Raw genomic sequence first — 17,515 nt, 5'->3', positions numbered from 1 at the left:
TTGAAATATCAGGGATTATACTGTATTTTTGTGTATACAAATGTAGAAGTGATTCAGTTTGAATAACTGGTCGGGTGCTCCAGTGGAGGAGGGAGTACCTAAGATATAGGAAACAGAGAGTTACAGTGAGGGGTGAGACCTCAGATTTAAGGAAGAATAAATTAGGAAGAAAACCTGGAGAACCTGTGAAATATAGAAGATAGTTATGGAGAACAGATTAAGGAAGAAAAATGAAGAACATGTGAAGTAACAGAGAGAAATGAATGAGAACTGTCGAATAAGTAAGAAAATTAAGGATAACAGCTAGACTAAGAGACAATGTGGGACCAAGAGAACTTCCGTACTAATGGAGTGCATCAGGATATTTAATGCCTCTCCCCGCCACCAGGGACCTCGTCACCAGGGGCCTCAGCACCAGGGATCTCGTCACCAGGGACCTCGTCACCAGGGGCCTCATCACCAGGGACCTCGTCACCAGGGACCTCGTCACCAGGGATCTCGTCACCAGGGACCTCGTCACCAGGGACCTCGTCACCAGGGACCTCGTCACCAGGGACCTCGTCACCAGGGACCTCGTCACCAAGGACCTCGTCACCAAGGACCTCGTCATCAGGGACCTCGTCACCAGGGACCTCGTCACCAGGGACCTCGTCACCAGGGACCTCGTCACCAGGGACCTCACCACCAGGGACTGACGAAACGTCGCTGAAATATCACTCGAATTGATACCAATATAAGAGTCACTCAAAATGGTATTAGAAGCTTCAATGGCGAAGTTAATGGAAATAAAGGAAGCAGTCATAAATATATTTTAATGAAGCTAATATCTTGGGATATTATAATAATAATAATAATAGTATTTATTATTTATATTTATAAAATATTCAAAGATTCAGATCACAGTGGTTAAAGACTCTGATTAGCATTTAAAAAATAAAAATTATTTTGTTTCAAATACTGCAGGAAAGACTAATGTTTTTAGCTATGTTTTGAGGGTCGAGTTGTCAGTTTTTCTTAAAATACAGTAATTTGTTGAGTAATTTTAACATCGTCAGTGACTGCACAAAATGATGACAAAACTGTGTGTATTCACCTAGTTGTATTCGCCTAGCTGTGCTTGCGGGGGTTGAGCTTTGCTCTTTGGAGCCGCCTCTCAACTGTCAATCAACTGTCACTAACTACTCATTTTTTTTCCACGTAAAAATTAGTATAACTATTACACTATTAATAGTGTAACTATCCACAAAAAAATAGTGTAACACGTGTGTGTGTGTGTGTGTGTTCGTGTCCGAGATTGTGTGTGTATATATTTCCGTGTGTGTGTGTGTGTGTGTGTGTGTGTGTGTGTGTGTGTGTGTGTGTGTGTGTGTGTGTGTGTGTGTGTGTGTGTGTTTACGCATAGCTGACCGCGTTTGTTCACGTTAATTCATTAGCACGGAAGTACTCGATAAATATTTAAAATTTTCCTTCACTTTGAACATGAAGGCGACATACACCGTTAACCTGTGCTTCCAAGGCTTATGATATCTTCATTGTGCTCCGCTTAGTGGAAATATCGCTTTCAGGAAAACGAATAAAAAATCCTGTTTAACCGTAATTGCCGCGTCAGCCGTAAAATTGGTGGACCGGAACACGGATGTCCTCCCTTGAATGTCTGACAATTCAGCCCATTCTCCTATTTTCGTAGTACTTATTGTAACGATGAGGACCATAGTACAAATACCGACGTTCGTACATTAATATACGACGTACACGTACGTCGTATACCGACGTTCGACGTACATTAAGCCACCCACGAGGTGGCACAGGCATGAATAGCCCGTAACACTGATAACCTTGGTTCACAATGACAGAAATATCTGTATCTGAACGTCAGGTGAATAAAATCCCAAAGAAGGCAATAATGTAGAATATTTGCTTTGTGTTAATACCGAATGAGCTGGACAGACGCTGATAGTTCCAGTAGAGTGAGATCTCAGAGGACTCTATAACAAGAGAGGAGCGATGTGCTGTTATCTTGAGGTTATCTTGAGATGATTTCAGGGTTTAGTGTCCCCGCGGTCCGGTCCTCCACCAGGCCTCCACCTTATTTACGGTTTTCACTCGATTATCCAAGTTGTCTTTCAAACATGTTTTATTTTTTTTCCGAGGATGATTTTGAAAATCAAGTGTAATTAAGCAACCTACTTTAGGTTGCTGTCGAGGATGAGTGATGTGGACCTTGAGAGGTGCATTTGGAGAGCACCTTGAGAGGTGCATCTAGAGAGCACCTTGAGAGGTGCATCTAGAGAGCACCTTGAGAGGTGCATCTAGAGAGCACCTTGAGAGGTGCATCTAGAGAGCACCTTGAGAGGTGCTCCTCCAGCGGGGCCTATACAAGCAGCGCCTGCCGAAGGAGCAGTTAAGGGAGGCTTAATGGTAGTGCAGAGTGGCTGGTTGACAGCAAAGGGCATCTTGGGTGGCAGGTGGACGGGGGGGGGAGGAGGTGGCAGGTGGAGGGGGGGGGGAGGGTGTGGCAGGTGGACGGGGGGGGGAGGGGGTGGCGACGACCAGTCTGCCTGCCAAATTACTTGCGTCAATGAGCCTGTCCGTCTTCAAGGATATAACACCCCGTCACGCACGGACGACCCCACACACACACACTTCACGACTCATCCAGACACTCACTCACTCCTCCAGACACTCACTCCAAACACTCACTCCTGCAAACACTCACTTCTCCTCCAAACATACACTTTCTTCAGACACGATTTTATTTTTCGAACTAACATCTTCCCAGACACATGCTACGTGTGCATGTGTGTGTTCTCCAAACACACACACACACACCACTCATGCCTCTCCAAACATACACCACACAAGCGTTTTCCACTCACAACGCGCGCGCGCGCACACACACACACACACACACACACACACACACACACACACACACACACACACACACACACACACACACACACCGTAGTGCCTTACGACACTAGAAAGAAGAAGGAAGAGGGGGGACATGATAGGAACGTATAAAATACTCAGGGGGGGATTGACAGTGGACATAGACGAAATGTTCACACGGAATAGTAACAGAACGAGGGGACATGGATGAAAGCTGGAAACTCAGATGAGCCACAGGGATGTTAGGAAGTTTTCTTTTAGCGTGAGAGTAGTGGGAAAATGGAATGCACTTAAGGAACAGGTTGTGGAAGCAAATACTACTCATAATTTTAAAACTAGGTATGATAGGGAAATAGGACCATAGTCATTGCTGTAAACAACCGATGCTCAAAAGGCGGGATCCAAGAGTCAATGCTCGATCCAGCAGACACAAATAGGTAAGTATAAATAGGTGAGTACACACTAACACCCTCCTACAGATCCATGCCTCATCCGGGTGTGTGGCCCACTCCAATATATACACAAGCATGTCATGCATTCTATAAACATACACCATCTTAATTGAAGAGCCCATGGCAATAACAATGATATTCAACGCTCCATAAAATTACAAAAAAAAAAAAACTGAAAGGAATACAGTTGGAGCAACATTGTTAGTGCTGCTGCTGGTCGTTGTTCTCGTTGTTGATCGTTGCAGTATTGCAAGTCGTAAAGAATGCAACACCAGTTGCACACATAGAAATGTATTTTGGTTCTTATTAATGTGGGATATCAACTACAGCAAGCTAGACTGTGATGGGTGTGTGTGTGTACAAGCGTATGGTTAGCTGAGCATAACTCCCATTGCCGCCCACACACCACCACCCACACGACCCCACCACCACCCACACGACCCACCACCACCCACACGACCCACCACCACCCACACAACCAACCACCACTATCCACACGACCCACCACCACCCACACGACCCACCACCACCCACATGACCCACCACCACCCACACGACCCACCACCACCCGCCTACCATACACCACGTGACCCATCTCCACCCCCCGCTGTGCAATTGAGAAACTATTAAATTCATGGGGAGAAAGGTCTATTACCCAGATAGACATATCATCTCACTCCAGACCCCCTCTCCCCCCCCCTTCTGTCTCCCCATATTCCTGGGTGGTGTGGCCATTAGGGTTATCCCGGCCCTTTTTATTTTCCTCTGCTTCGTATAGGTTCTTGGAGGAGTCGTTGGAATTAGCATTTAATTGCTTCTCAATATAAACATTAGAATTGGATTCCTTAGCACGCATAAATAAAAACATAAAATAATAATAAAATACTCTACAGGAACGTATATGCGTTTTAAGTAGCGGGAAATAAATATTTAAAAAATAGAATTATACGTATACGTATAATTATTATACGTATAATAAATTATACGTATAATTTACTATATAGCATTAATGGCTTCGTACTAGAGGCTATACCAGGGCGGACGCCGTAGCTCCAACCAGAGAGCTACTGATCATGATATTAGGAAAGCATCTCCACGATACACAATTGGTATCCATTTGAATCCCAAAGAAGAGGCCCAAAGTTTCAGTTGAATATCAGTTGCTTATCATTGAGATCCTCTCATATTGTGGGTGTTCAGTCGGTCAGTAGGCTGTAGTTCGAGGCTTCGATTTCCAGAGTGAAATCTAGTGAAACTGTGTGTGTGTGTGTGTGTGTGTGTGTGTGTGTGTGTGTGTTCCATATGGAGCGCAACATAATCATCTCAGATGGATACATATTTGTATATAAAATTCTGTTGACGTTATAATCTAAAGTCAGAAATTTACACCTAAACAAAAAAAACTGCATATAACATATATTGGAAAATCGGTAATGAACCAAGGGGCAACAAAAAATAAAATTAATTATATGGAATTAAATGGACAAAAAATTCAAAGAACGTTGCCACATATATGGAAACTCCTCAGCCCCCCGAGGGCGGTAAGTTAATTGAGCCGCTCTTCCACAGAAAAAAAATCATCTTTATTAGGAGGCAGGTGTGTGTGTGTGTGTGTGTGGGAGCAGTGTGTTGAGGACGTGGCCCAGCTTGAAGCACAAGCTGCACACCGGCGCCGTCTTGAGAGTACTGACACCTGTTGCTGGGCATAGTGACACCTGTTGCTGGGAGCACTATTGACACCTGTTGCTGGAGCCACTGACACCTGTTGTTGGGAGCACTATTGACACCTGTTGCTGGGACCACTAACACCTGTTGTTGGGAGCACTATTGACACCTGTTGCTGGAGCCACTGACACCTGTTGTTGGGAGCACTATTGACACCTGTTGCTGGGACCACTGACACCTGTTGTTGGGAGCACTATTGACACCTGTTGCTGGGACCACTGACACCTGTTGTTGGGAGCACTATTGACACCTGTTGCTGGGACCACTGACACCTGTTGTTGGGAGCACTATTGACACCTGTTGCTGGAGCCACTGACACCTGTTGTTGGGAGCACTATTGACACCTGTTGCTGGAGCCACTGACATCTGTTTTTTTTGTATTTATTCATTTATTTCCTAAGGCCCATTACAGAACATGTTGAAGGCCAGATTACCATAACAAAAGTACAGTACCATGCGATTTATTAAGACCAATTATCGGCCAAATTAAGTGTTGGTGACCACAACAAGGAGCTCGCCAAGGCTGGGCATTAGTCACCAAGGAAGACGTCGTCTCGGCGCACCACCTACTCTGTCAAGATAACTAACTACGCGTCATTCGGTCGTGTAATGCTCTATCCCGAGTATCTGAGTGTATTCTCGTGCATGTCGTTCTGGCTTTTAAAGAGGAGGGATTGGCTTGTTTGGCCTCTGTCTTAGAGTTAGCTTTCTGGCTTGTCTCCATTTGTTTTTTAATACTATTTTTTTACAAAAATTATGCAATTTTAATACTATAATATACTTATAAAACTATTCTTTTTTACATATTTAATAGTGATTTCAGGTCTCGAGAGAAATGATTAGTTGTGGCTGGTTACTTATGTATTTGTGAAACTTTCTTCAGAACACAATGATATCTATTTTGTGTCTGTTGGCTTTGTTTCAGCTAGGTCCTCCTGTTCTGTTTTTTGTTTTTTCCTTTACGTTTACAACTTTACTGTTAATGGTGTTTCTCTCTGCTTGTTGCTTCCCATTCTCTGACCATCCCGTCTTCTTAATACAGCGTCTTATTTTGACGTACAGTCGACCTAACGCCAAACATTGTCGTACTAGAACATATTGGCGGCTCGGGACATTGTCAAACTGCCTCATTTTCTGTTTTGGGTCCTCTTGTAGGTTAGGATAAGAGCACTTTAGCACTTTAACCTAAGGAGGACGGGCTGCTCAGACTCCACTCTTTTATTTTAAAGACGGTATGGATACTTTTCAGGACATTTAACACAGCTCCGCGACACTTTCGCTCCTGACCCCTTCTGTTGTCACCTCCTAACATGTCTAATTACATTTAACGAATTATTGCCCCATTCCTTCTATTGTTTGGTTGGGGTCTGTGCATCCTCATAACTGTTATGTCCTCCGCTCTTGCTGTCGGTGCTCTCGTGCTGATCGGCTTCCTCAGATAGCTATAGAGGAGGCAGCCTCCTTTACCACTAGCAGGAGGCTGCCTTCTCTAGCGTAGCACTAAACATTCTTCACAGTCCACCAACAACTGCCTTATTGCCTTTACCACGTCCAGAGACATAGAACACCTACCCTCCCCACCAAGGGAGAGGGCCACCACTTTCCCCAGCAACAGAGAACACCATCAACCTCTCCTGCAAGAGAGAGAGAGAGAGCCATCAGCCTCCACCAGCAAGGATGGTGGGGGATGGTGGCACGAGGACCACTACCTCCCCAGCAAGAGAGATCACCACTACCCTCCCCAGAGAGAGAGAGAATGACCACTCCCCCTTTAAAAATGAACGCCTCACCACCTCTGACCTCTGACCCGGGCGCTATGAAATATAAAGGACTTAATAGAATTGTAACTACACGTTTCACCAGGTGCGGAAAGTACCACATTGGTAATAACTGTATTCAAAGCTCATATTCCACCAGCACTGCCCGCGTGGCGTGATACTCGCACTTTATTAAGCCTTAAAGTCTGCTGTGTCCCCCAATTATCAGCAGTAAAACACTATTGGGGACTCGCATGCGAGTGTGTTATGCTGCTTCATGGGTCTGCCAGGACGGGGACTTGCGTTCCTCTGGCTCGCGTTTTGTGAGCTAAACGAGCGTTAAACATAATGTAAATAGGAGGGGGTCCCTCCTCCCCCTCGCTCGCCTTGCAGGCAGTCACACCCGAAGTTATAATTTCGGCCGCTAGAACTAATTCTGTAATACAATTCCGACTCCGGATTCGAATTACGTCAATGTGGTCAAATGCCAGGATAGAGTCATCAATGCTCTGTAAGGAGTGTCTGGAGCGACGGTAATACCTGTCACTTGGCTCGACCCGTCAGCTCGATGGAGGATTATACGGTAGTTTTATGTTGAAGTGGTTTTTTTTCTTAATATCTTCCCCACTGCCTCTCTTCCTCCTTGTCTCTCTCCTTTGCCTTATTCTTCCTCAACTTCTCTCTCTCCCTCGCCTGCAGTCAAAAACGCATTTTTTTATAAATTAATAATAATGTATATTTTAACTGTATTGTTATTAGGATGGGTGATTGGGTTCTATTGGCGATTATTTGTATTTTCAGTACATGGGTGAAGGACTTGGAAGATATTCAAACACACGTAGAAAGCGACGCACTGTTCGAAAAAGTTAGAACGTAATCAGTTGTGAATCATATGTAAATAGCTTTTGACTCCAAAATAGGGCGCTTGGCGGCTGGATTACAGAGCATGTGGTCTTTGTTTACGAGGACGAGCTGGTGCTTATACATCACTCACAACTAATTACCATCGAACTACTCTCGTAAAGCTGTTACCTCGGTCTCCTGAGCGCAGCTCCTAAAGTGCTTCACCCATGAACTCTAAGGCACAAATAATTGCCATTGGGAACCCAAAAGCCTAACCATGCAAAAACAACAAAAATGTAATCAAACTAATTTACATATTAAACCATGTGATAAATGGGAAGTACACGCCGGTGGGTATGGCTGCACCTTGGGCATGAATCACTTTAGGATAGGTTACTAAATGATACTGACTGCCGCTAGTACCCAAAATCCCTACCATAAAACACATACAATTATCTAGCATAACTCTTACTTTGGGCAAAATCAATATAATCCTTAACGAGCATATGAGCTGTTCTGTAGAGGACTTACGAGATTAGGGCCCAGTAAGGAAGCTGCAAGCGTGGGATCAACGGATCATATGAGACAGGTCCTTGGGACGGGATTCGAGCCTGGGTCCAAGAGACAGGATACGAGTTCTATCCATCTTGGGATGGTTATTAACCCACAGAGGGCTCAATTACCTCAGCCGTGGGTCATCACAGTGCGCAATGCTAAAATATATTCCAGAAAAAAATTACTTTTTTTACAAATGAGCGTTTATATCTGAACAAATAAAATAAAATACAAAATTGATGGAAAATTCCTTAAAAAATCAATTCTGATTATTGATGTATACAAACGTTTATTTTTGTAATTTAATAATTGCCAGAGAGTCACAACTTGGTAATTATAGCGTTTTATAACCCAAACTAAATATCTTGACATTTTTACAGTTAAATGCCATCACATTGGCGTAAGCCGGCCTATGAAGTCTTTTGATGTAATACACACACACACACACACACACACACACACACACACACACACACACACACAGATTAAAAAAAAGATGTGATAGAGGCTAATGGGCTCAGGAACCTGTCCACCGGTTTGCGAGGCGGGAGCAAGGAGCCGAAGCTCAACCCCTCGTAAGCACAATCCGGAGAGTACGCACCCACCAACTGGACAGCGTCGAGGTAGCCTTCAAGAACGTGAAAAGTGTAACAGAGAAGGTTTTCAAATGTAGGAGGCAATTTAATTATATCGATAGAGATAGAAATTAATGAAAGTTTATAGACCATGCAACGTGTCAATTAGGACATTAACTAGGTCTCGTGACCTCTGTCAGCCGTCTCGTGACCTGTGAGGATGCAGCCTGTCCTTTCACCTAATGCGTCGCATTTTTAACGAAATTGACCAATCCATTAAAAAATGCGACTTATTAGTCCAGCAATAATATTGAGCGAACCACCAGCACCGCTACCGACCCAGCAACACCGCTAACATTAGCGACCCAAGCAACACCGCTAACATTAGCGACCCAAGCAACACCGCTAACATTAGCGACCCAAGCAACACCGCTAACATAAGCGACCCAAGCAACACCGCTAACATTAGCGACCCAAGCAACACCGCTAACATTAGCGACCCAAGCAACACCGCTAACATTAGCGACCCAAGCAACACCGCTAACATTAGCGACCCAAGCAACACCGCTAACATAAGCGACCCAAGCAACACCGCTAACATTAGCGACCCAAGCAACACCGCTAACATTAGCGACCCAAGCAACACCGCTAACATTAGCGACCCAAGCAACACCGCTAACATTAGCGACCCAAGCAACACCGCTAACATTAGCGACCCAAGCAACACCGCTAACATTAGCGACCCAAGCAACACCGCTAACATTAGCGACCCAAGCAACACCGCTAACATTAGCGACCCAAGCAACACTGCTAACATTAGCGACCCAGCAACACCGCTAACATTAGCGACCCAAGCAACACCGCTAACATTAGCGACCCAAGCAACACCGCTAACATTAGCGACCCAAGCAACACTGCTAACATTAGCGACCCAAGCAACACCGCTAACATTAGCGACCCAAGCAACACTGCTAACATTAGCGACCCAAGCAACACCGCTAACATTAGCGACCCAAGCAACACCGCTAACACTAGCGAGCTCCGACAAACATCAATATTTTATGGACCAACGACAATCAATCACGCTCAACGATGGGGCGGTAAATGCATTATAGTTATTATTTATCTAGCAGCCAAATTGATTTTTTTTGTCGACTCTAAGATACTGGACAATCTAGTTACCGTGTACAGGACCTTTACCCCATAAATTATGTCGCAAATTTACATTGGTAATTTATAAGATCAAATAATTTAGATAATCATCTTTATGGATTGAAGACAAAACATGAACTAAATAGCCAATGAAGCATTAAATGGCTGATTAAAATTCTGTATCAAGGCTCCATAATGTTGAGGTGAATGGAGTAAATGCGATCATATAGAACAGTTGAGGAAAATATGAATCCTCTTATCTCTACAATATATATAACATAATTTCTAAATCATGAATAAGGAGGGAAGATAATTGAGTTTTATTTGAAGACCGTCTTGCAACAGTGTCTTGGGGGGAGTGCCTGGTGTTGCTTGGAGTGGCACAGTGCCGTGGGGGGGTGGGAGGGGAGGCGAGCAGCAAGCTGAGAATTATTGGTGTTCATTCATCTTAGGTAGAGAGCTTTCGTTTAGTCCATTGTGTTCATGTCTAGAATACCGACATATGTTATGTTAGCTCACCTTCCTAATTCCTGTCAGGCAAGGGATGACTGAGCATCGCTACTTCTGACTGACCGTCTTGTGTTGTACTGTCCTCTCTAATCCTCTCTGCAAGCGTTATGTTTACTAGAGAGTAACTGGCACTTATCTCTCTATCTCTCTCTCTCTCTCTCTCTCTCTCTCTCTATATATATATATATATATATATATATATATATATATATATATATATATATATATATATCTCTCTCTCTCTCTCTCTCTCTCTCTCTCTCTCTCTCTCTCTCTCTCTCTCTCTCTCTCTCTCTCTCTCTCTCTCTTTCTCCTTCCCACCATCCCACTGAAATGGAAGGTGCTGCTACGATGGGTTGAGCTGTGAGATGAGTTGTCTTACGCTTTGATTTTTTTTTAGCAGCGTTTGACTTAAGTCGCTGTCTGTACACGCGTCTGTCTGTCCCTGTTATCATGGCCAGCGTTCATCAACGCTGCTTGCATCTGTGTTCACAGCTCTAGGTTACCCCTAGCACCTGTGCGTCCTACAGCTGTTATCTCTGTGCGTGTTAACAACGCGATGAAGTCGATCGGCAAAATGGCAGTAAGCATGTTCTTTACGCCGGGCATAGAAGATATCCTGCCACCTCACTGGAGGCTAGTTGCACTCGCTATGGGTCTCTTCACTCGTTTTCCTACGAGGCAGCTCTACCACTACCCTTCTGCACCACTCCACTCACTCTGGGAGAGAACTCCTACCACCACCACCACCACCCCTACCACCACCACCACCACCCCCCCTCGGTCCAATGGTTATAGCCACGCCCAAATGACTGTTGCCATAACTATGCATAAATATCCAGTTAGTCACAGGACCGTAGCTATGGGAATGGGAGGATCGAGGAGGAAATTAGCAAGCTGGAGCGGGTATAGCGGGTAGGGCTGGAGCGGGTAGGGCTGGAGCGGGTAGGGTTGGAGGGGGTAGGGCTGGAGCGGGTATCGGGTAGGTTGCGATGGCCTCACTGGTCTAGACTGTATTAAGAACAGTCGAATTTAAAGGCGCTTCTGTCTACGTCGAAACGTTGGCTCACAGGCAAGCAGCTCAGCCTATTAAGACCGACGCTATTAGTCCGAGAATACATCAAAATTGCGGCGCTTTTAATGTCATTGACGCACCAGAATTTCGACGAAGTCATCGATATCGCTCATATACTGATGTTATCTAAGTGTGAGGACAGGACAGGTGTTTCAGATAAGACACCTGTGTAACTTTCCTCCACTTTATTTCCCCATATCTCGTGCAAGAGCTGGGGGTGGAATTAAATTGAGGGCCATTAGTGGCCTCGACGAGGACAGGAAGCCGGCGGGTTGTTAAAGGCTCAGAAACAGTTTGATATCGTCCAGCATGAAAGGCTCCAATATGTTTTTATAATCCCTAACTAGAGAAAGTGAGAAAATGCTGAGATGAGTGAAAGGATATCTCTCGGGTAGGAAACAGAGGGTAATGCTGAAGAGAGAGAAGTCGATGTAGCGAGAGGTTATCCAAATATCGGAACGTGTATACAGTTTGTTCCTGAAGTCTGTTCACCTGAAGAGGATGATTAGAAACTGAGATTGTGGGGTGGGAAGGGCTGTAGGAAGGCTTAGATGCCTTCCGGTATTGGTCGGACAGATGGTTCTTTGACTTCAAATCTGACAAATGTAAGGTCAGAAATACAGGAATTGGAAAGAAAATATACCAGAAACGATAATGGCTTAAAGCAAGGAGGCTCCAAGACTAACAGAAAGCTTAAAGAATATATACCATCAAATCAGGTACGTAAGAAACATATTAACAAAATAATGTCCGCGGCATTTTGTAAAACAGGCAAAAGTTGGAGTAGTTATACAAAATCTAGCAAAATCGGTCTTCAGAACATCATTTACAACTAACAAACGACCAACTATTGGATATGAAGCCCTGGCATAAAATCCTCACCTAGTAGCACACAAAATAAAACCTATATTTACACACATGCGATAGTTCGTGTCCAGGAGCTAAGGAAATGCAATTAGTGTGAAAAGCTGAAATGACTCAAATTCACCTCAAGATTCACCTGAGATTCACCTCAAAGCCCAGAAAGAGATTAACCATCCATTGTTCCGTCAACAAAAGTGCCTTACAAAAAAATGTTTAGTATCGCATGTAATTTACAGGCTTTGAAACGTAAACAGAAATACACATACAACAAAATACACTAACAACCCTACATTAAAACCAACTGCACTCATTTTTCTCTCGTGAGGAATAGTTCACATCGCGATAATCGCTCAGGGCAAAGGGATTCGAACGCGCGGGACTCCACCATACTTAAGCCGCCGCTGCAAGCTTAATGTGGGACTAATTTCCTCTGACGTATAAATTTCAGGGCCGAAATAATAAGCTAATTAAACTCGCGTAGAAAACTCGACGCAGAAAGACCTGGTAAAACCACCGTATTAAATTAGATGATGTAGAAATAATTGCTTAATCAAGGCGGCGCATTTAATTTACTGCAAGTTATAAAACTGATAATTCAAGTTGGGGGAACCACAAGAACCTGGTCTGCTATGGCGGGGAAAAGTTCGATAATTCATTGAAATGTGACAGGTTACCGTTGCGTTACCGTTACCGTTGCGTTAAGCGTTACCGTTGATACGGAGGAGAGAATATTACAGCGTGTCCTCTCGCATTGCTGCGGAACTTGCATGTTAATATCGCCGCTGCTGCTGCTGCTGCGGGTTTTATGCTGATAAGTCTTATGATAACGAACGAATGAGGAAGCATTCTCGCTAATTTGGAGCTCTAAGTATAAACTTTATAATTACATTTTTGTCTTTGTTTCTACTACGTCTTTAATGTCGAGATCTTGTGCACCGTTCAAGATAACCGTTCTCACTATACCAGACTCGTCGTATACCAGGAGCGCGCACGCACACTCGCGCAGACGCGCGCACACAGTTAATAGGCAGTTGATAAGCGGAACCAAAGCGTCAAAGCCTAACCCCCGCCAGCACTTCTAGGTGAGCACATACACACACACACACACAGCGTGTGTGGTGGTGGTTGAGTGGACAGCACGCTGGATACATAATCCTGTAGTCCAGGGTTCGATTCCCTGCGCCGGCGAGGAACAATGGGCAGAGTTTCTTTCAGCCTGATGCCCCTGTTACCTAGTAGCAAATAGGTATCTGGGAGTTAGACAGTTGTTGCGGGCTGCTTCCTGGGTGTGTGTGTGTGTGAAGAAAAAAATCGTTAGTAGTTAGTTACAGTTGATTGGCCGACAGTTGAGAGGCGGGCCGAAATAGCAGAGCTCAACCCCTGCAAGCACAACTAGGTGAATACACACACACACACACACACACACACACACACACACACACACACACACACACACACACACACACACACACACACACACACCTACTAGTTAGAAGTTGTATGATACATCCTGGGGATAACCAAGTTGATACGATTGGTAAATCCCATCAGATGTCATTGCATTAAACAATCGACTGTTAGAAAGGCGTCTAAGAGCTATCAATTCCATCCTACTGGCACAAATAGGTGATTACAAATAAGTAAATAAAAATAGGTTAATGCTGGAGCGAGTAATCGGGTTGAGAATAATGGAGCAGCTGAAGAATATGAACTTTGTAACAAAAGGTCGTCATGGGATTAAAAAGGAAGAGTCATGCCTGACAAACTTGATAAAGCTCTATGACATGATTACTGAAACACGTCAGGAAGGAGAAGGTTGGGTAGCTTGCATTTTCTTAGACTGTCAAAAAGCATTTGATATTGTTCCACGTGAAAAACTGGTGTTGAAGATGGAGAAGCAAACTGAGATCATTGGGAAAGCACTGGTCTTATTAGGAGAGAACCTGAGTTATAGAAGACAGAGTCTCTCTCTCTCTCTCTCTCTCTCTCTCTCTCTCTCTCTCTCTCTCTCTCTCTCTCTCTCTCTCTCTCTCTCTCTCTCTCTCCTTTCGTCCATCCTCATCCTCTCAAGGATCTCGTGCATCTGTAAACTCACGCTCCCACTGAGAAGAACACGAGGAATTTAGACTGGCAAGAGGTAAAGTTGTCCTTAATGTTTATATTGTATGTCAATGTCTCTTCTATATCCGCAACGTTCTGAGTCTAAAAAATAATATTGGTAAATAATTTAGCTATGCATTTCGTCTTTCCAGTACCAATAATTTTCACCTTGCAATGTCTATGCTTTGAAAGAGGGGCTCATAGCTGTTTAAACCGAGCTGGCAGAAATTTGCATCAGGAGTACGCATAGTACGCTAATTAAACGGTAATGGGCGAGTAGCAGATGATATATGCACGCCCTGGGCATTTAGGCTCGGATGCTGATCCTGTGTTTATATTAATTATGAGATCAAATCTTGAAGAGAGGAGGATATATTGATCAAAGAAAGATACAACTTTGAAGGCATAAGGCAGGAAATATCGTAGGTGATATGAGGCATGAAAACATGTAGATTTATTAGTATTTAATATACAGCCTTTTACTCTCCATTGCTTCAAAAAACACGCAAATACATATTAACGGCTGTGAGTGTGTGCGCTTGATTAATGTGTTGACAACTTTGCAGGTCACACTAAGGATGAGTGTTCCGTTATGTTCCCCGGTAAATACACGTGTTGTTATATATCATATTACGGCTCTCAACACACACACACCTCTGTAATATTGGTTATATTGAATATCATATAAGTAGGACCAAACGTAGAGTATGCAGTCTTAGCGTGAGGTCCATATCTAGTAAAGCACAAGACTAAGTCAAAAAGTTCAGAGGTATTCTGCTTGACTAGTCCCTGAGCGCAACTCCATAGTCTCCTGAGACTGATGGATGCCTACTACTACTACTAGTCCCTGAACTGAATTACGAAGAAAGGCTACAGAAATGAAATCTCACTTCGTTGGAAGACAGAAGAGTTAAGGGAGACATTGTCCCCACAATCCAAATTCTCAGGGGAAATGAAAAGGTAGATAAAGGCATACCGTTTAACACGGGTGGTGATCGCACAAGGAGATATAGGTGAAAGCTAACTTACACTACACATGTAGTGTAAGCGTAGCTACGAGACAATGTCGTAGCTCAGTCGATTAAGGCAGCGTCTGGGATGCCCTTGGACGCAGGTTCGAATCCTCGTCACGGCCCTTGTGGATTTGTTCGTGAAAGCTGAGTTCCCAAATAAGCAACAGAGACAATAATTTGATTTAATTTTTTGTCATAGTTAAATGGAATGCATTAGGCAGTGATGTGGTGGAGGCTGACTCCATACACAATTTCAAATATGTATATGATAGAGCTCAATAGGCTCAGGAACCTGTACACCAGTTGACTGACCGTCGATATCCGGGACCAAAGAGCTGAAACTCAACCCCCGCAAGAGAAATAAGGAGAGTTCCTTCCCTTCCCCCCCCCCCACCCTTCCTTCCTCACACCGTAAGCACCGTGGTAAGCATAATTAAGCATCACAAGGCCACATGGATCTGATTTGTTAATAAGAACCGACTTTCATCAGCTTCCGTAATCAGCATTCATTACCATTTTTTACCTGCACTCAGTCTTAATGAGAATTATGACCTTTTATGCCGTTTATACAAATCTTTAATTGTACGGAACGAGTTGATGAGTGAAAACGTTGTGCAGGCAACCTCTCTCTGGAAGTTCTGGAACACTACAGTCATCCTTGCCATACCTCTCCGGCTCCTGCATTGGTCAGTAATTACCACCATTAGGGCGTGACTTATTCGGTGGTAAGATATGTGACTGAACACCCTATATACGTGATTGGTAGTTACCATTATCAGTTGTATAATAGTTAAACTAACCCTTTAAACAAAGACAAAAATCTACTGGGGGAATGTTGAGAAGTGTTCGCCACCCACAAAGCCTTGTACCCAGATAGTTGCTGGCTAGCCATATGCAAATATATTCCGAGTTATTCCTCAATTAACAATTTGCATCGTGCCCTCGTCGCGAATATTTATTGCAAAGCATTAATCATTATAATGGGCCTCTCCAGAGGACCACTCACGCTACCTTCCAGCAGCGGAGTTGGAATGGAGACTGATGGTCGAGCCTCACATGAACAATAATTACCATTTCCAGCTTTGATAGTTCTCCTTCATCTTCCCTACTCCCAAATTTACGTAAATATTTCAATCAACTTAGCGTAGCGAATGGTAGATCATAACCACGTGGTAATAGCTGTGAGGTATGGACCATCTTGGCATCAGCACTTGATTAGCAATTCCTCGCTCGTCATCAACTGCGTCTCTGATATTGTCAGTTAGAGACAAACATCTCAATCTGGAGACGGTAAGGGGCCGTCTTGTGTTCCACACGCCATACCTACCGTGCTCTCCACCTGATCCTATTGAACAATGCAGTGTGCAATCCCACTTTTTTTATATATAACTCGGCTACCCTCGCTATGTTGCAAAAATATGTCTGTTATTTTTAACGTATCTTTGACCTTGAGTAACCTTCGTTCAGTCATATGTAAAGCAATAATGTACTATATGGAATTTCCAAGTAGTGTATTGGATACTATGTTTGATTTCACGACAAGTGGCGTATGTGCTTAGTATGTGCGTATTCACATATTTGTGATCATTGCTTGCGCCTGCAGGGTCGAGCTTCAGTGCTTGGGCCATGGCTCTTCAGGCATCGGTCGTCTAAAGTAAAGACTCCAGGCGAACTTTTCTTCAATATTTACTGTTGAAATTGTAGTTGGAATTTATTTTTATATAGTTTTATTCATTCAATTTTGTTATTATTAGTATTGGTGTTAATTATATGTGCTTGCAGGATCGAGCTGTTAGCTCTTGGGCCCCGCCTTTCTAACCGTCGGTTAGAACGTTTGTACATTGTCTAATGTACTGACTCCCAACCTATTCTTCCTGTATTACATCTACTACATATATCTACGACAGCCTGGCAGCAGGCTGTCACCCAGCCTGCTGCATGGGTGACAGCTTCTCCGTATTAACCTACCCTGGCTTGCGCCCTGGAGAGGCCACTCCAGACC

At 43.9% G+C, this 17,515-nt stretch overlaps 1 protein-coding gene across 1 annotated transcript in view; it reads right to left on the bottom strand.

Moving 5' to 3' along the window:
* Positions 1 to 365: 365 nt before the first annotated feature.
* LOC138351097 (uncharacterized) overlaps positions 366 to 17,515 on the bottom strand; it is a 25,984-nt gene continuing 8,834 nt past the window's right edge. Inside the window, exon 6 of the mRNA XM_069302725.1 lies at positions 366 to 705. Within this exon, the coding sequence (XP_069158826.1) occupies positions 366 to 705 (340 nt within the window). The remainder of the gene's footprint in view (positions 706 to 17,515) is intronic.

The sequence above is a fragment of the Procambarus clarkii genome, chromosome 48, assembly GCF_040958095.1.
Source record: "Procambarus clarkii isolate CNS0578487 chromosome 48, FALCON_Pclarkii_2.0, whole genome shotgun sequence".
Taxonomy (NCBI): Eukaryota; Metazoa; Arthropoda; class Malacostraca; order Decapoda; family Cambaridae; genus Procambarus; species Procambarus clarkii.
This window is presented reverse-complemented; position numbering and strand designations above follow the sequence as displayed.